The sequence below is a fragment of the Rhinatrema bivittatum genome, chromosome 4 (assembly GCF_901001135.1).
Source record: "Rhinatrema bivittatum chromosome 4, aRhiBiv1.1, whole genome shotgun sequence".
Classification (NCBI taxonomy): Eukaryota; Metazoa; Chordata; class Amphibia; order Gymnophiona; family Rhinatrematidae; genus Rhinatrema; species Rhinatrema bivittatum.
The window spans coordinates 355026924-355046569 of record NC_042618.1 but is presented as its reverse complement, the minus strand read 5'-3'; the positions used below and the strand labels follow the sequence as shown (position 1 = coordinate 355046569).

At 50.1% G+C, this 19646-nt stretch overlaps 1 protein-coding gene across 2 annotated transcripts in view; it reads left to right on the top strand.

Moving 5' to 3' along the window:
- Positions 1–12318: 12318 nt before the first annotated feature.
- COPRS (coordinator of PRMT5 and differentiation stimulator) overlaps positions 12319–19646 on the top strand; it is a 30644-nt gene continuing 23316 nt past the window's right edge. The window contains exons 1-2 of one of the 2 annotated variants that reach the window (XM_029600705.1): positions 12319–16779; positions 17871–17961. In XM_029600705.1, coding sequence (XP_029456565.1) covers positions 16672–16779; positions 17871–17961 — 199 coding nt within the window. In that variant the 5' untranslated portion in view covers positions 12319–16671. The remainder of the gene's footprint in view (positions 16780–17870; positions 17962–19646) is intronic. The other variant, XM_029600706.1, reaches the window with a different exon arrangement.

The window sequence follows — 19646 nt, the reverse complement described above, 5'->3', positions numbered from 1 at the left end:
CAATGCAACTTCTCGTCCATCAGTGGGGGGCCCCCCACTTGGATCTGATGGCGTCCGCTCTCAACGCCAAGGCTCCACGCTTCTTCAGTCGCCGGAGAGAGCGTGGAGGGAGTGGATGCCCTGGTCCTCCCGTGGCCGCCATATCTTTCTTTTCCACCATGGCCCCTGGTGGGCAGGATGCTCCGCAGAATAGAAAGCCATCAGGGGACCGTGGTTTTCGTCACCCCAGAATGGCCCAGGCGACCCTGGTTTGCGGACCTGCTACAGCTGGTGATCGACGGGCCAATCAGGCTGGGGCACCTCCCCCAGCTCCTACATCAGGGCCCGGTATTTTTCGAGCAGGCAGAACTCTTCTGTCTTGCGGCCTGGCTTTTGAGAGGCGCCACCTCCAGCGTCGGGGCTACCCGGAGGCGGTAGTATCCACACTATTGCGGGCACGAAAGACATCGACGTCGGCGGCCTATGTTCGAGTCTGGAAGGTGTTCGAGCTGTGGTGTACCAGCCAGGCCACGAGACCCGCTAAGGCTTCTGTACCTCAGATCCTTCAGTTTCTACAGGCGGGGGTGGAAAAAGGGCTCGCCTATAATTCACTACGGGTTCAGGTGGCCGCCCTTGGTTCGCTGTTGAGCGATTGGGGCTCTCTTCTACAGCATCCTGACATTGCTCGTTTTCTCAAGGGTGTCAAGCATATGCGTCCTCCGTTACGGGACCCTTGTCCCTCCTGGAGTCTTAACCTTGTGCTTTGCTCCCTGTCGGGACCACCGTTCGAGCCGCTGCGCAGCGCAACGATAAAGGATCTCACTCTCAAGACTGTATTTCTTGTGACCATCTGTTCCGCTCGACGCATCTCGGAGATGCAGGCTCTGTTGTGTAGAGAGCCCTATCTCCGTTTCTCCGACTCTGGAGTTTCGCTTCGCACCGTTCCCTCCTTCCTTCCGAAGGTGGTTTCTGCATTCCATGTGAACCAGACGGTGGAGTTGCTGTCCTTCTCTTCCTCAGAGCCGAAGTCTCTCCGTCTCTTGAATGTCAAGCGCACTCTGCGCCTCTATCTGGAGGCTACAAATGAGTTCCGAACCTCTGACCATCTCTTTGTACTCTGGGCCGGTCCTAAGAAGGGGTCTCAGGCCTCGAAGACTACCATTGCCAGATGGCTGAAGGCCGGCATTGCTGCTTCTTACATTGGGGCGGGTCGGACTCCCCCACCCGGAATCGTAGCGCATTCTACACGTTCTCAGGCGGCTTCCTGGGCGGAGGTTCGCTCGGTATCCTCGCAGGAAATTTGTAGGGCAGCCACCTGGAAATCGTTACACACGTTCTCGAGGCACTATCGTCTGCACCTCGCCTCTTCGGTCTCTGGACACTTTGGCGAGCAGGTTCTCCGAGCAGGCCTCGCAGGACCCCACCCGATTTAGGGAAGCTTGGGTACATCCCACTGTCTGGACTGATCCAGGTACGTACAGGGAAAAGAAAATTATTATTTACCTGCTAATTTTCGTTCCTGTAGTACCATGGATCAGTCCAGACGCCCACCGCGTTTGGGTTCTTGATCCTGCTCAGCTCTGCGCTGCTTCTTGCTCGCAGTGTTCTGTGTCTTCACAGTTGTTTCTTTTCGCTGTTTTTCACAGCTCCTTACAAGTTGGTAGGATGTTTGCAGTTACTTGTTGCAGTTACAATTGTTTTCATTATCTGTTTCCACAAACTTGATCCTTCGGGGGTTTCTACTCGGGCTTTGATATACTCGATACTGAACTCCTGCAGAGGGGGTAGTAGTATATATGGATACGCCCCCTCAAAGCTTGTGCTGACTCCATCTGCTGGATTGGGGACATAACCCACTGTCTGGACTGATCCATGGTACTACAGGAACGAAAATTAGCAGGTAAATAATAATTTTCTTTTACCTTTGTCGGGGGATTTACGCCTCCTGGAGGGAGACGTAAATCCCCGTGCGCCAGCGGGCCGCTAGCGCGCCGGGACGCAACCTGGGGGCGGGTCCGGAGGGCGTGGCCACGCCCACGGATCGCCCTGGGCCGTAACCACGCCCCCGGGCCCGCCCCGAAATGCTACGTCCCGCCCCGAAAACGCCGCGCGGATCGGGCCCGCCCCCGACACACCCCCCTCGGAAAACCCTGGGACTTACGCGAGTCCCGGGGTCTGCGCGCGCCAGTAGGCCTATTGAACATAGGCGCACCGGCGCGCAGGGCCCTGCTCGCCTAAATCCGGGCGGATTTAGGCGAGCAGGGCTCTGAAAATCCGCCCCTTATTGCATAGGACTTGTCCCAACAGATCAAAATCCGGTCGAACTGTCGGAGCAGCACGAACAACATGTTGTTTAACATTAGTCCCTCTGGAATATGCAAACATCGGTGTGGTCTGAAAAATTTGATGAGGACTAAGCACATGCCAATTTCGCAATATGGCTTGTTTCACTTGTGTCGTGAGAATAGTGTGTTGTAATACACATATAAGAGTACTTTCTGATGATTTACTTCTGTATTGTAATAACTGATCACGTTCTGAATATTTAGCCCGCTTATATGCTCTTTTTATGCTATAATTTGGATATCCTCTATCTAAAAAACGTTGTTGTAGGAGTGCAGCTTGTGTTTGAAAATCTTGTTTGTTTGAACATAGTCTACGTATACGAAAAAATTGTCCAACAGGTAGCCCTTCTTTAAACCTGCGCGGGTGGTGACTTTCAAATCGTAAAAGATTATTTTTATCCGTGGGTTTACGGTACAAAGTGGTTGTGACTCCTATTGATGATTTCTTGATGAGGATGTCCAAAAAGGCTATCTGCTCATGATGATACGTTATAGCAAACTTTTAAGCACGGATGTGCTTGATTAAGCCAGGTGTGAAATTGAAGTAAATGTTCCTCTGTGCTTGTCCATATGAAAAACATATCGTCAATATATCTTGCCCATGAGTGGATGTTTGCAAAAAAAGTTGACTGATAGACTGTGGTTTCTTCAAATTTGGAAACAAATAAATTTGCTATATCTGGGGCTATGGGAGAGCCCATAGCTACCCCATGAACTTGTAAAAAGTATTCTTGTTGAAATGCAAAAAAATTGTTAAAAAGAACCAGTTGTGTTAAAGATAACAGAAATTCTGTGGGAATACGTTGAGGTCGTGGCCTATTGGACAGTATTTCTTTTACCAATTCCAGTGCATCATCTTGTGGAACATTGGTGTATAAGGATTCCACATCCAAACTGACTAAAATGGTATTTGTGGACAATGGACCTAATCTTGATAGTTTCTGAAGCATATCAGACGTGTCTTTTATGTATGATGTAGCTTGGATGACCGTTGGTTGTAGAAAAATATCTAGTAATTTGGCCAATGGTTCTAATATCGATCCGTTGGCTGACACAATACGTCTACACGGCGGATGTTCAAGATTCTTATGTATTTTAGGAATGCCATAAATGACTGGTGTGCGTGGATGTTGTACGTTCAAAAAGTTGTGTTCTTTAGTGGTTAAAAAAACTAACGTAGTAGCGACTTGTAACAGTTGCTGAATTTGGAAACGTAACTCTGGGGTAGGATCCACTAATAAGTGTCGATAATATTTTGTATCCTGGAGTTGACGTTTAATTTCCATATTATAATAAGTTTGATCCATAATCACCACTGCACCGCCCTTGTCTGCGGGCTTGATGACAATCCCAGCATTCTTGGACAAAGTCTGTAATGCTTGATTTTCTCTGGTAGTTAAATTGTGAAATACTTTAGGACGGCGTGTTTCCATATTAGTGATCTCATTAAGAACCAAGGTCTGAAAAGCTTTGATCTGAGGGTCAATTGGACCTGGAGGCATCCAGCGAGATTGTGGTTTAACTATAGATATATCTGTAAATGTGCCTAATTGAGTCTGAAAAAACAACTTCACCATCAATGTGCGAAAAAACTTGTGCAGTGCAATTCTGCATTTAAAAGGATCATGTTGATTGGTGGGAACATAGGATAAACCTTTATTTAATACAGATTTTTCTTCCATAGTTAGACTGTGTTGTGATAAGTTGACTATCGATGACTGGTTTGTCTCTGGGAGCATGTGAATGGTTTGTCCCATGCTGTGTCCTCTTCTGATGTCCTTGATTGATTGGTCTTTTTGGCGCGAGCTCGAGCTGGTTTGGGTTGTTTTTTGCGCTTGTCTAAAAAATGTTTCTTATGGCGGGTGTCCACATGTTCTTCTGATCCTTCTGAGGAGTCATCAGATGTTGCAAAGGCGACTTGTCTTGGTTTGGACTGCGCTTCTTCTGAGGGATTCAACCATGTGTATACATTGTCATCAGCATAATCTTTCTTATCTCTATTGAATTTGGAAATTTTACCACGTTTGATATCTGAGTTAAATTTATCAATTGATTGCTGAAGGTCATCTAACGAGGATTGAATATCATCTATAGACTTATTTTGCTTAAATTCATCCTCTAGCACAACGATCTCCGCTTGAATTTCTTCTGATGCTGATTTGGTATATTCAATGATGAGAACCATCAGGTCTAATGAGCACTTGTTCAGAATGGCCGCCCACTTAGCTAAAAAATCTGGGCGGTCTATATCTTAAGTGTTTAGCATTCACTGGACCATTTTTTGAGTATTTATACACATTATTCCAGTTTCAAATGGCAGCCACAGATTGGAAAGACATTTTTAGCTATTCTGCTGACCACGTAGCTCTAGTGGCACAAGAGTCTTCTTTGTTTTCTAATCAAGAGGTTCCACCACCATCCACAGATCTCCTAGGAGATCTCATGAAATTACATAAAAGAAAAGTTAGAGCAGAATTGCATGGAGTCACACTCATTGAGTATGTCAAACAGCAACTCATCCCAAGAGGTTTACGGATGAATAAAGCACCTTTAATGTTTACGGACCGTCCAGATTTTTTAGCTAAGTGGGCGGTCATTCTGAACAAGTGCTCATAAGCAGATCTTATTTATTTATGAGTGTCCTGGACAGATATTTGCTTGCAACATCGGTACCAGTTTAAAAGATGGTTCTCCTTTCTGCGAAGACAACTTCTGCGAGAGAGAAAGACTTGATAGTCTCTCTTGATACTTTAGCGGGCATGGAGAAGGGTCAGGTGAGCAGCAATGCCCACATATGCTCAAAGTTCTAGATGTTTCTAAGCTACGAAAAGGAGAGCATGCCTGTTTTCGATTCCAGAGGCTTACATCACCAATTTGTGTGAAAGCATTGTATACTTATCCATGGAGAAACCGCAGTTGCTTATCTGTAAAAGGTGTTTTCCTAGGACAGCAGGATGTTAGTCCTCACACGTGGGTGACATCATCCGATAGAGCCCGGCACGGAAAACTTTTGTCAAAGTTTCTAGAAGCTTTGCCCAACAGACTGAACATGCCCAGCCTGCTACTGTTGGATTTGTGGACCCCTGAGCTGGCTGGGACAGATGATGACATACTGTGGAAAGACCCACAGTGGGAGGCGGCACAGGGCAGGAGACCAGAGGGATCTTCACCACTGGAAGCCCAAGGTCCCCCCAGGAGGAGCCCGTGAGGACTCGAGCCGCTTGGACATACGTGCGGTCTCCTGTGGGTCAGTGTCTGAAGAGGAGTTCCAAGGGATAGAGAAGAGTAGAGCTGAAGCCAACTGGAACTTCACCACTGGAAGCCCGCGGTCCCCCCCCGAGAGGAGCTCGTGAGGACCCTAGACGCTTGGACTTAGGAGAGGCCTCCTGAATGAAAGCCGGAGTCAGGAACCAGTGGACAAAAGCCGGAATCAGAAGCCAGTGGACGAGCCGAAGTCAGAAGCCGAGTCAGGAGCCAGTAATCGGAAGCAGCAACTAGTAACTCTCTACAAGAGCGAACCTCGTTGCAAGGCCAGGAGTGGAGTTGGTGCAGGGTTTAAATACCGTGGGAGCGTCTGACGTCACTCCTGGGAGGTGCTGAGTATTTCCCGCGCTGGCCCTTTTAAGAGTCGGGTCCGCGCGCGCCTAGGGGCAGGGCCAGTCCAGACGTCTGCAGCATCTCCCTCGCAGAGGGAACGCCACGAAGAAACTTTACCGGCCTGACTAGGCTGCAGGAACTCCACGGCAGCCACCAGACATCCTGGGGTAGGTGAAGGGCTGGCCCCTGGACCTCCGCGGGTGGGGCCCGTAACAGTACCCTCCCTTCTACACCCTCTTCCTGGGGACTTGGGCTTAGCAGGGTGGCGTAGATGAAACTGTTGAAGAAGGGATTTATCCAAAATGTTGGAGGCAGGCTCCCATGAATTCTCCTCCGGGCCATAGCCCTCCCAGGAGAGGAGATATTCCCATCGTCTGAGGTGGAAGCGCACATCTAATACCTCTTTTACTTGGTAGACCGTGTCCTCCTGAGCTGCAGGGGCAGCAGGTTCCGGGGCCTTGTTGTGGAAGATGGACAAGACCAACGGCTTGAGCAATGAGACGTGAAAAACGTTATGAACCCTGAGCGTAGAGGGAAGACAGAGACGGTAGGACACAGCACCCACTCGTTCTGTGACTGGGAACGGGCCAATGTACCTTGGAGCCAAGCGCATCGAAGGAACCCGCAGGCGAAGGTGTTTGATACTTAGCCATACCTTGTCCCCGGGAAGGAATGTTGGGGCTAGACGTCGCAGACGGTCCGCATACCTCTTTGATGTGACTGCTGTGCGTTGAAGTTTCTCCCGAGTAGAGCCCCAGAGGCTGAGTATCTGTTGGGCTGTGAGTTGCACGGCTGGTGATGGGACAGCCAATTGCCAAGGCAAAGGAGGGCGGAGACATCTCCCATAGACTACCTGGAATGGAGGCCTACCGGTGGCCGAATGTCTATGGTGGTTGTAGGAGAATTCTTCCCATGGGAGTAAAGCCACTCAATCATCTTTTAGATCTCCCACAAAGGCTCGGAGGAAGGCTTTCAAGGTGCAGTTTGTGCGCTCCACTTGGCCATTGCCTTGGGGATGAAAGGTGGTCGTGAAGTCCAACTGGACCCCACATTTCTTGCAGAGTGCTCTCCAATATTTAGCCGTGAACTGTGAGCCCCAGTCGGAGGCAATATGGAGAGGAAGTCCGTGTAGGCGAAAGATGTGCTGGGTGAACAGACTAGTGAGCTCAGGAGCTGTTGGTAACTTAGTGAGGGGGACGAAGTGGGCTATCTTCGAAAAACGGTCGACCGTGACCCATATCACTGTCCGAAGGTGGCAAGTCCACGATGAAGTCGGTCGACAAATGAGTCCATGGCTCGGTGGGGATAGGCAATAGTTGAAGGAGCCCCCACGGGCCAGTCAGCGTCTTTAGTCGAGCACAGGTCAGGCAGGAGCTGACGTAAAGACGAACATCTCTCCTGACCTGAGGCCACCAGTAATATTTGGTCAGCAGATCCAAGGTCCAAGCGACTCCCGAATGCCCTGCGGTCGAGTCATGAGCCCATGACAATACCTTCTTGTGCAGGCGAACGGGTATGACCGTCTTACCCATAGGAACCACCTCTGAAGCTGCAAGAAGGACTTTGGCTGGATCGAGAATATAGCGGGGCGGATCCGGGGTATCCTCTGTTTCAGCTGTGCATGAGAGGGTGTCTGCTCTAATGTTCTTGGAGGCTGGCCTGTACCAGAGGAGGAAACTGAACCGGCTAAAGAAGAGCAACCATCGGGCTTGTCGAGAATTAAGGCGCTGAGCTCGGCACAAGGATTCCAGGTTCTTGTGATCCGTATAGATGATCACGAGGTATTGGGCCCCCTCCAGCCACTGCCGCCACTCCTCCAGCGCGAGCTTGATGGCCAGAAGCTCCTTATCGCCGATACTGTAATTTCTCTCCACTGGAGAGAATTTGCGAGAATAATAGGAACATGGTAACGGTTTGCCTTTACTGGATAACTGGCTTAGGACAGCCCCTACCGCAAAATCAGATGCATCTACCTCCACGAATAACTGACACTGCAGATTTGGATGGTGGAGACAGACATCAAGGAGAAAGGCTTCCTTCAGCCTCTGGAAAGCACTTATTGCCATCTGGGACCAATTCTTCACATTGGCACCCTTCCTGGTAAGGACCGTAAGCGGTGCCACCATCCAGGAGTAATGGGGTATGAACTGGTGATAGAAATTAGCAAAGCCCAGGAAGCATTGTAGGGCCTTGACCCCTACTGGCTGTGGCCAGTCCTGAATGGCCGCCACTTTATCAGGGTCCATATGGAAGCCCGTGGATGAGACTATATATCCGAGGAACGGCAAGGATTCCTGCTCGAACTGGCAATTCTCTAACTTGGCAAAGAGGCGATTGTCCCGAAGTTTCTGTAGTACTTGTTGCACTTGTACACAGTGTGTGGACAAATCCTTAGAATAAACCAACACATCATCGAGGTACACTATGACCAAGGTATGCAACAAATCCCTCAAGACCTCATTCATGAGGTTTTGAAAGACCGCAGGGGAGTTGCATAAGCCAAAGGGCATGACAAAATATTCGTAGTGCCCATCTCTAGTATTGAAGGCGGTCTTCCATTCGTCGCTGGGTCGTATCCGTACCAAATTGCAGGCACCCCGGAGGTCCAGCTTGGTAAAGAACTTCGCTCCTTGCATCCGGTCTAGTAACTCTGGAATCAGAGGAAAAGGGTACCTGTCCCGTCGCGTGATGGTGTTGAGGCCGCGCTAATCGATGCACGATCGGAGTGACCCATCCTTCTTGGCCACAAAGAAGAACCCGGCCCTGGTGGGGGAGTTAGAGGGCTCGAGTTTCAGGAAGTGACAAGGGGTAAACCCATCCCTTGGGAGGCATAGTGCCAGGGACCAGGTTAATGGCACAGTCAAAGGGCCGGTGTTCCGGGAGAAGTTCAGCTTTCTCCTTAGAGAAGACATCTTCAAAGTCTTGATACTGTGGCTGGAGTGCCATGGGTGTGGTCAAGAGAGGCACACTGGGACGAGGAATATTCGTCAGGCAGGAGTCAAAACAAGACGGACCCCAAGATGCGATCTGAAAAGTATACCATTGTATGACTGGGGAATGTTGCTGTAGCTAGGGTAAACCCAAGATGATGGGATGCATGGATTTCTCCAGTATAAGGAAAGAGATCTCTTCCACGTGCAGGAGGCCGATGTGAAGGACCAAGGGCTTGGTGCAGGTAGTAATGCTCCCCGGAAGGAGAGTACCGTGAAGCGAAGATACCCGGATAGGAGGAATTTGGGGTTGGACCCCAATCTGCAACTGCTGGACGAGGTCTGCGAGGATGAAATTCCCTCCAGCTCCGGAGTCGACCAAAGCCAGCGTATCAAATGTACCCCCGGGGTAGACGAGGGTAACCGGTACAGTACATGAGGAGGAGGCGGAACATGTATTAGCTAGGGTCAGCTCTCCAATGATCCCTAGGTTCTGGCGTTTCCCGGCCACTCACCACATCGGGCTAGGAAGTGCCCCTTGCCACCACAATATAGGCACAGACCTTGAGCGCGGCGTCGTCTTCTCTCTTCCTGCAAGATTGGACCTTGACCCAACTGCATAGGCTCTACATCTTGGTCTCTGGGAGAGGCAAAGGAGGAGGGTACCGGTCAGGGAAATGTAGACCCAGAGTTACTGGGCTTAAGACCGGACCTCCCTTCCCGAAAATGGCATTGGATTTGGCGGTCCACCCGTCCAGCCAGATCAATCAGGCTGTTCAGTTCATCTGGGAGGTCCCTTGGTGCTAGCTTGTCTTGGAGTCTTGAAGAGATACCTTCCAAGAATATGCCGTGGAGGCTGTCATCCCTCCAGTCTAGCTCGGCTGCCAGGGTACAGAATTCCACCGCATACTCGGCAAGGGACCGACTGCCTTGGCGTAGCTGAAGTAACTCAGAGGCGGCAGTGCGTCTGCGAGAAGGCTCGTCAAAGATATGTCAAAAGGCCGAGACAAACAGTTCCAGATTCCCTAGAAGGGGATCTTTACACTCCCATAGCAGAGAGGCCCAGGCCAGGGGCTTCCTGTCCAACAAAGAAATAACATAACTGGTCTTAATCTGATCCGTAGAAAACTGGGAAGGCAGCAGATTGAATCGGATGAAACACTGATTGAGGAATCCACGGCAGTACTTCGCTTCCCCCGAGTACCATGAGGGTGCCGGCAGCTGCGTGGGCGTTGCTGGTCCAGGATCAGCTGCGGCAACTGGCACAGGAGGTACAAGTGCAGGTGTTCCATTAATACGATTGGCCAGTCTGTCTACAGTCACCATCAGAGCATCAAGACAGACTTGCTGTTGTTGCAAACGTTGGGCGATTCCGGGGATGGCCTTTAAGCCCACCATGTCCGCCGGGTCCATGGCCTTGCAAACTGTTGGATTCATGGACCCTTGAGCCGGCTGGGACAGATGATGACACACCGTGGAAAGACCCGAAGTGGAAGTCGAAGCCGGGAGGCGGCACAGGGCAGGAGACCGGAGGGATCTTCACCACTAGAAGCCCGAGGTCCCCCCAGGAGGAGCCCGTGAGGACCCGAGCTGCTTGGACTTACGTGCGGTCTCCTGTGGGTCGGTGTCTGAAGAGGAGTTCCAAGGGATAGAGAAGAGTGGAGCTGAAGCCAGGAGGCCAACTGCAACTTCACCACTGGAAGCCCGCAGTCCCCCTGAGAGGAGCTCATGAGGACCTGAGCCGCTTGGACTTAGGAGAGGCCTCCTGGATGAAAGCCGGAGTCAGAAGTCAGTGGACGGGCCAAAGTCAGAAGCCAGTAGTCGGAAGCCAAGGTCAGGAACCAGTAATCGGAAGCAGCAACTAGTAACTCTCTACAAGAGCGAACCTCGTTGCAAGGCCAGGAGTGGAGTTGGTGCAGGGTTTAAATACCCTGGGAGCGTCTTGACGTCACTCCTGGGAGGTGCTGAGTATTTCCCACCCTGGCCCTTTTAAGAGTTGGGTCACCGCGCGCACACGCACCTAGGGGCAGGGCCAGCCCAGAGGGAACGCCGCAAAGAAACTTTACCAGCCTGACTAGGCTACAGGAACGCTGCGGCAGCCACCAGCCAGCCCGCGGACCTCTGCGGGTCGGGCCCGTAACAGCTACTATCCGCATGTCCACAAGAGGTCACCCTTCAGTCTCGTAACAGAAAAAAATGAGCGAAAAAATAAAACAAACCGAAAGGATAACCCAACTCCATGGGGAGGCAGGCAGGATTCCTGAGGACTAACATCCTGCTGTCGTAGGAGAACACCTGTTACAGGTAAGCACCTTGCTTTCTCCTAGGACAACCAGGATGGTAGACATCACATGTGGGTGAATGCCAAGCTCCAGACCGCCCCTGCTAACAGGACAGACCATCAGCGACCAAAGTGCCAATGGGCACAACACAACTGTGACGCTGTGGAACAGCAGGGGACTGTCTGATTCCCACAAAGGCATGAAGAGTTGGGTTCAGCCTGGAATAGGTTTGTGCAGGATGGACTAAGCAAAGGTACTGTCTTGATGCTGGTCTTTATCCAAGCAATAATGAGCAGCAAACATACAGAGAACTCCAGGTTGCGGCCCAGCAGATCTCGATGCAGACTGCATGCAAATGCGCCACAGACGTTGCCATAACCCGCACAGAGTGAGCCTTTACTCTTCCGGCTAGCGGAAGGCCTGCCTGCGCATAGCAGAAGGCAATGCAATCCACCAGCCAGTTCGACAAGGTCTGTTTACTAGAGATGTGAATCGTGTGATCGATCGTCTTAACGATCGATTTTGGCTGGGGGGGTAGGGAATCGGATCGTCGCAGTTTTGTTTTTTTTAAAATCGTGTAAATCGTAAATCGGGGGAGGGCGGGAAAACCGGCACACTAAAACAACCCTAAAACCCACCCCGACCCTTTAAAATACATCCCCCACCCTCCCGAACCCCCCCAAAATGTCTTAAATTACCTGGGGTCCTGTGGGGGGGGTCCCGGTGTGATCTTCCACTCTCGGGCCACGGGTATGTTAATAGAAATGGCGCCGGTGCCGGCGCCATTTTGGTTCCTGTCCCCCGACGTCACGAGCGCAGGAGATCGCTCCGGGACCCCCAGGGACTTTTGGCCAGCTTGGGGGGGCCTCCTGACCCCCACAAGACTTGCCAAAAGTCCAGCGGGGGTTCGGGAGCGACCTCCTGCACTCAAATCGTATTGCAAAATGGCCATACGGCCGGCGCCAATATGGCCATACGGCCGGCGCCATTTTGCAATACAAAATGGCGCCGGCCGTATGGCCATATTGCCGTATTGCAAAATGGTGCCGGCCGTATGGCCAATGGCGCCGGCCGTATTGCCCATACGGCAATATGGCCATACGGCCGGCGCCATTTTGCAATATGGCAATACGATTCGAGTGCAGGAGGTCGCTTCTGGACCCCCGCTGGACTTTTGGCAAGTCTTGTGGGGGTCAGGAGGCCCACATCCACATCCAGTGTACCCCACTAGCGAAACAGCTCGGCTGCTACTTCTGGGTGGAGAGACCACTCGTGTGGCTGGAGAAGGAACGGCTTAAACGGTCCACTTGCACATTGAGATGGCCTGGCAGGTAGGTTGCTCGCAGAGATATTCCCTACGAAAGGGGCCAGGTCCACACTTGTATCGCCTTGTGGCAGAAGAGGAATGTACCTGTGCTGCCCTGCTTGTTGATATACCACATCGCAATTTGGTTGTCCGTACAAACCAGGACTTCCTTGGACGACAACTGGTCCCTGAACGCCCACAAGGCGTACCGGATTGCCCGAAGCTCCACGAAGTTTATCTGAGAGCAGGCTTTGGAGGCAGTCCAGAGACCTTGCGTGCGGATACTGTTCACATGGGCTCCCCAGCCTTGAGGGGAAGCATCTGTGGTAAGAATCATCTGAGATGGAGAGGGCTGGAAGGAAAGTCCTTTTTCTAGGTTCGAAAGATCTTCCCACCAGGACAGAGACACTCTTAGAGGGTCTGTAACTGAGACGGGCGCCTCAAGATCTTGTGAAGCCTGCTGCCACTGGGACCATAGGGTCCATTGGACTCTCATCATGCAAAGGCAAGCCAGAGGGGCCACATGGCACTCTCCGGCTGCTCCGGATGAGGGTAGCCAGTGAGGCAAGGGCGATCGCCCAGTCCCGGGGCAAAAAGGTTTCGCCTGCACAGTGTCCAGCCTGGCGCCTATGAAGTCCAACTGCGGAGATGGGCAAAGATGAGACTTGGGGACGTTTATGACAAACCCCACTGTCTGCAGTGTCTGCACCATCAAAGCCAGAGCATGCAAGGCTCTGGAACAGGAGTCGCTCTTGACCAACCAGTCGTCCAGGTAGGGGAACACGTGCACTGAGCGACGCCTGAGGTAGGTGGCCACCACCGCTAGGCATTTGGTAAAGACGCGGGGGGCCAATGACAGCCCGGAGGGCAGCACTTTGTACTGGTACTGTGCTTTCCTCACCACGCAGCGGAGGTACTTCCAGTGGCTGGGGCCAATTGCAATGTGTGCGTAAGCCTCCTTGAGAACGAGGGACCAAAGCTAGTCTCCTCTTTGGAGGAGCCGGATTAGTGTGCCGAGAGACCATCTTGAACTTTTCTCTTAGGAGAAACTTGTTCAATGCCTGGAGGTCGAGAATGGGGTGCAAGCTGCCATTCCTCTTCGGAATGAGGAAATACCTCGAATAGAACCCTCAACCTTGGTGATGGCGAGGGACCGGTTCCATCGTGCCCACCCCGAGGAGGGCAGCGAGTTCCGTCTGAAGTATGACCTGGTGGGTGGATGAACCCCTCGATGGACATGGGGGAGAGGTCTATGGGAGCCGACTGAAGTTTAGACGTACTCCTGACGGATGATAGTGAGGAACCATCGGTCCGACGTGATCCCCAGCGGTGGGCGAAGCTCAGGAGCCTGCCACTGACTGGGAGATGTGGTGTCAGGGGTACGGTCAACTGACTTTCACTCCCTCACAGTCAATCAAAAACCCGTGGCCAGGGCACCGGTTGGGATCTGGGTGCTCGCTGCTGGCAAGAATGGCCCCTGGAACCGGTGCACGGCATACGAGCCTGGAAGGCTGGAGAATATTTCCTCTGCTGGGAAAATGGCTTCCAGGAACCCGGCCTGGAGGATTTCCTGGCCAAAGATGGGCCTTCAGAGGCACTAGCGGAGAGCTGAAGGGTATCATGATGGTCCTTCAACTGCGCTTATGCATCCCGGACCTTATCCCAAAGAGGTTTTCATGTGTGCAGGAGAGGTCGGCCAGCCTATCCTAACCCTCCGGCCGGCGGTCAGAGGCCCGGAATCATGCCATTCTCGTGGCACCGATGCCCACTGCCGCCATTCGGGCCGCTGTCTTGAAAACATCGTAGGTGGAACGCACCTCATGTTTTCCTGCTTTGAGACCCAGCAGGGTAATGGCCGAGAAAGCCTCTTGCTGCTGTTGAGGCAGGCCCTCACCAAAATCCTGGACCCGGTTATACTGAGACATATAAAGCTGGTAGGCAGCAATGCGAGCTACCAGCATGACATCTGGAAGACTTTCCTGCCCTGGGCTCACAACCCAGAGGGGCGGAGGCATGGGTGCGGGGGTACTGGATCTTTTTCAAGGCGGACTCCACGACCACCGACTGGTGCAGGAGATGCCGTTTTTCAAACCCCATGGCCTGCTGCACCAAGTAGGTGGCATTGATCTTTCTATTGATGGGGGAGATAGAAATGAGGTGATTCCATATGCGGAGGAGGAGGTCCTTAAAAATATCATGAATAGGAACTTCCACAATCTCCTTAGGAGTGTCGACGAACTGGAGGACTTCCACCATCGTGTGTTGCGCATACTCCTCCGTAAGGAGTTGAAAGGGAATGGCTTCAGCTATGGCCCTGAAACTCCATAAAGGACAGGTCCTCGGGGAGGGGGAGGGGGGGGGGTGTATCGTAATGCCCCTCCTCCTCTTCCTCACTGGGACTACTATGCCGTGAGAGAGGCCCATGAGGGGTATCAACCCTGGGATCCAATGGCTTCGGAGGTCTAGAGGACACCGCAGGCAGCAACGGTTTCCCTGGCATCGAGGGGATCAGAGGCCGCAGTAGGCTGGAGGGGCGGGGAACCATGGTCTGGGAAACATGGTACCTGCTGTATCTTCCTCCTTGGTGGACCTGAAAATCGGAATTGCTCCGATGGGGGACATCAGTAGCTGCTGGGGAACTGAGGTTCTCTCGGGCACCAGTTGCATCAGCAGGGTGCCCAGGAGGACCTCCAGACACTCCAGCAAGAGTGCTAGCATCGAAAGGCGGAGGCTTGGGCACCGGTGGAGGCCGGTGGCACTGGCAGCTCAACACTCTGGAGAGCCTTAAGCACTGCGGACTGCACCCTGTGGTCCAGCTCCTCCTGAAAGTCCTGAGTGGTGAGGCCTGAAGGAGGGGGCAGAAGCCTCACCGGCTCTTCCTCTGATCTCTGAGGTGGCATGGTGCCTGGCACCAGTGTCAGGGAGGGAACGCCTAGGACTACCAGGGGCATCGAAGGATGGGGCCTTTGATGACTGGTGCCACTTCGATGGCGGTCCAGCAGCCATTGGTGGCGACCAGTGACGATTGTTTGGGGGATCTCTTTTGGTGCTCAGCCCAGTCTTTCCCCGGTGCTGAACAAGCGGACGATCCCGATATCCGGGAGATCAGTGAGACCATCGAGCATCTATCACCGTCCCCTCAATCCGTGGAGATACTGGCGAGAGGAACAGCCAGAGGCAGTGTGTCAGAGGGCTCCCCACAACCCCTCAGCATCGACAGGACCGGTGCAGGAGCAGACAGGGCAAACTCTGGGGCCCTGAAAAGTTTCTACATTTTATTAAGGTGTGCCAGACGCCCTGTCATCTGATCACACAGATGGCACCTACGGACATTGTGCGAGGCCTCCAGGCAGAGGATGCAAACCTCATGCAGATCTGTGATAGATATGGTCCGCGGGTGCTGGGGGCACCCACGACAACCAGTGGAAGTCATGAAAAATACCTGGCGTGCGATGACCAGCGGTCACCTTGGCGCGAGAGTCGGGAATCATCTGTAAAGGTGGGAAAAATTGTAAAAGAGACCTACCACACCGAGGAAGCATCAACTGCGAAGGGGACCTGACGAGGACATTAGCAAGAGCCCAAATTTTATGGAGAACAAGAAAAATGTGGAGTTCCATGATCACGTGCCAAAGAAGACTGAAGGGGGACCTCATATGCACGTGTGGATAGTAGCAGGCTAGGCATGTTCAGTCTGCTGGTCAAAGCTTCTAGAAACTTTCAAAAGTTTTCCGGCCGGGTTCCATTGGATGATGTCATCCACATGCGAGGACTACCATCCTGCTTGTTCTAGGAGACAATCATATAGCTAGTTACAAAAGAATGGGGTGGGTGGAAACAACTACCCCGCCCTCTCCACTTCCAAATTGGTATCTTAAATTTTAATGTCCAAGTAAAGTAATGGCGCAGAAAGGAGCCTCGCTTTACTCTGCCCTTTCCCGTAAAGAAACGGGAGCAAACTCGAAAACGTCTTTTTTTTTTTTAACCCTAGAATTCACGTTAACAGACATTATCCGCGTATAAAGGTGGCCCGAGATACCCTTATCACGACTCTTCGAGGTGCCTACAGCATCCCATCGCAAAACAGGGGAAGGGAAGCGAGTAGAGCGTGGCCGGAGCCGCCCCGCCTCGCTGTAGCTTCTGCTCAGCTGATTGGTCTGCTGGATCTGCGACAGCGCGTGTGCGTTGCTGGGCGGGGTGCAGGCTGCTGACACTCTGGCGGGAATCAGTGGATGAGCTTGATGGCTGCTACTGTTGCTTCCGCTTCCTCCTCAGCAGTTGCCGCTGCACCCACGACTCCGATGGATGTGCATGTGCAGCAGCGGCTCCTGGCCTCGGGGGTGAGTGCTAGAGGGAGGGCTGCTTCTGTCTGTATAATTCTGCTAGCGGTAATCCTGATCGGCTGAGAGATGCCCTTTTTTTTACTTCCTCCTGCAGAATTTCATTTCAGATCTGTTGCGTTTGATCACATGAAAAAAAAAATATGTGTATGACTTAATTGGGTTTCTTCTATCCCCACCATCCTGTAGCTAATGATGTGCTATCCTTGTGTTTTTGGAAAAAGCGCATCTTTAAAACGTGCGGCGTGAAAATGGGTAAAAAATTGTAAGCCACCACATTTATCAGTTAGACTGTCAGCCTCCTAGTGCTTGTAGCTTTTATTTGATGTGACATCCATAAAACAAGAGTATAAAGCCAGTACACCCTCACTGTATGGTGACCAAAGTTGCTTTAGAGTATTTGTCTTTTCCATATGATTATAAATCATAATTGAATTTAACGGAACGTTAACATTAAGAAAATGGAAAGTTTCAGCCAGCCAGATTTTGTGCATATTACTGAAAGAAGTTCTCGGTCTTTTAGCTGATGTAATAGTATCATAAAAATATAATACTAAAAAAATCTCCCTTTTTTTTAACATTGTGTTGTATCAGTGTTATTGCCTTCATCAGTAGTTTTTTTTTCTCGCATCATTGCTCTTTAGTATGGTTCGGATATCATTTGCTCAGAACACCTCACTTTCTGATCTGATTTGATGATGAAGCATGCTGTTATGGATACTGTTGTAGAAATGTTTTAAAGCTAATTTTAAGAGAAGAAACGTGTTGCAGAGATAAGAAGGAATCGAACATATTTGTAACAAAGTGAGATGCAAAAAGGAAAAAAATTGATAAATCCTTTTTTTTTTTAAAGGGATCGTAAAGCCTTTGGGGATAGTGAAATGCCTGCAGTACCTAAATGTAATCTGCTTTGAAGTATCAAACAATAAAAAAAAAAAAAAGCCTTTTTCTTTCAAAAACCTCAGTAAGAAAATCAATAAGAACAAGGGGGTGTTTTCAGTACCCTGTCTCTGTGCTTCCCTGCCACCCCCCCAAAAAAATATTTCCAGAGCTAGAGTGCTAATGCTTAAAATTATTTATCTGCATTGTAGGGGCTAGCTGTTGCAACTGAATGCAAGGGTCAGAGTGAGCAAAAAGCTTCCTTTAGTGGAAATAATGCCATGAAGTGGAGACCCCAAAGAGGTAGGATAATGCAGAAATCTGTGATAGTCAGTCAGACCAAGGGAGGCATGTGTGCATGCAGTTTCTCATTGCATTGAGAGCTAATCTGAGAACCAGAGTACGGGATATGGTAAACAGGCTCAGCCATTTCATACAGATATAAGGGGTGGGTTGAGAGAGTCTGGTTTACACTCCGTCTTTTCTGTAAACACATTGCAATAACTAATCCTGATCCAAGTTGTTTATTATTGGTCTGAGTCATCTGTTTAGTTTTTATCTTGTACTTCTAATGCAGCCCTAAGCATTATCCCTTTTGCATTATTTACCAGTACCTTAACAAGCAGTTGCTACCATTTGACAGCAACAGGCTTTACCTAAAAGTGAACAGGGATGTTTTAAAGAGAAGTTGAACCCAAAAGTTCAAAAGGTGGCTCCACAAGAGCATTTAATATGGTTAGTAAGAGACTCCAAGTACAGCTTGATGTACAGATTGTTATGATATATTGTCTGTGCTGATGTACTTGTTTTGATCTTGTGTATGTTTAACTGTAAACTACTTAGAATGTAGGATAATGGGGCATACAATGTTTTTAAATGAATAATGCACCAATTAAAGGTCAATACTTTTATCAAGTCTACCAACTACATGTCTGGAATTTGACTAATCTTAGGTACTAAAAGTTACAGGTTCATCTTTTTGGCAAATTAATTTTGCAAGGGGCACTTTCTCAAAAACTGTTTTATTTTTAAGATAGTACATTTCAGCCTAGCCAGCTAAGATGTTTGTTGTGTTGAAATGCATCTCTTTAGGCTTCTAGTGCCAGTTTTAAGGTGTCAACAGAAAACCATCTCTAAAAAGTTGGGAGTGATTGTGAATTGTAACTCTTATGTTCATGCCTTACTTGCACAAAAAAATTAAAACACAGATGCCAAAAAATTGCCTCATTGTTAAAATGAAGCACTGCTAGGTTTTGATAGGAAAAAAGGCCAGCTTTCAGGATATGTCATCCTTTCCTTGTATACATACACAACAAGCGCCGAAAAATTTCCAGTATTAATACAGCCTGGAACACCGATTGGTGTCATTAAAAATTGTCCCTCCCGACGCAGCCTGCTTGGCGAAACACGGGGTCCGTTTCGGGGGACCCGTTAAAAAGTATCATTCTATATACAGTGGAGTTGCCATATATGAATTACTTGATGTATATTAAAAACTGACCATCTGGAAACTTTTCTGCGCTTGTTGTGTATGTGCTGATATTGTTGAGTGCAGTACCTGCTCCAGCAGTTTGCATCCTTTCTTTGTGTGCCATGGGCTGTTTTACCTTCTGGGATGCTTTTGCAATGAAAACTGGCAATTGATAAAGGGTGCAAATCTAGTGTCTCATTTCTTTTTTTTTCCCCCGTTATTTAATTTTTCCTCACCAGATTTTTGCCCCATCTTTCACTTCTGCTTGAACTGCAACAAATAGGATTGTCTTATAACTGCTGTTCTCTCACATGTGCTGTAGATATTACTGTCTTATGTATTTTATTTATTTATTTTTTCTATACTGGTGTTCGATTTTACATATCACATCGGTTTACATTCAACCAAAAACTGCAGGAAATCAGGCGTTTCCTTTGTCTAATACATTGAACAATTGTAACATGGAAGTGGTTAACAAGGGATATGAATGGAACATGGAAATGGTTAATGAGGGAGA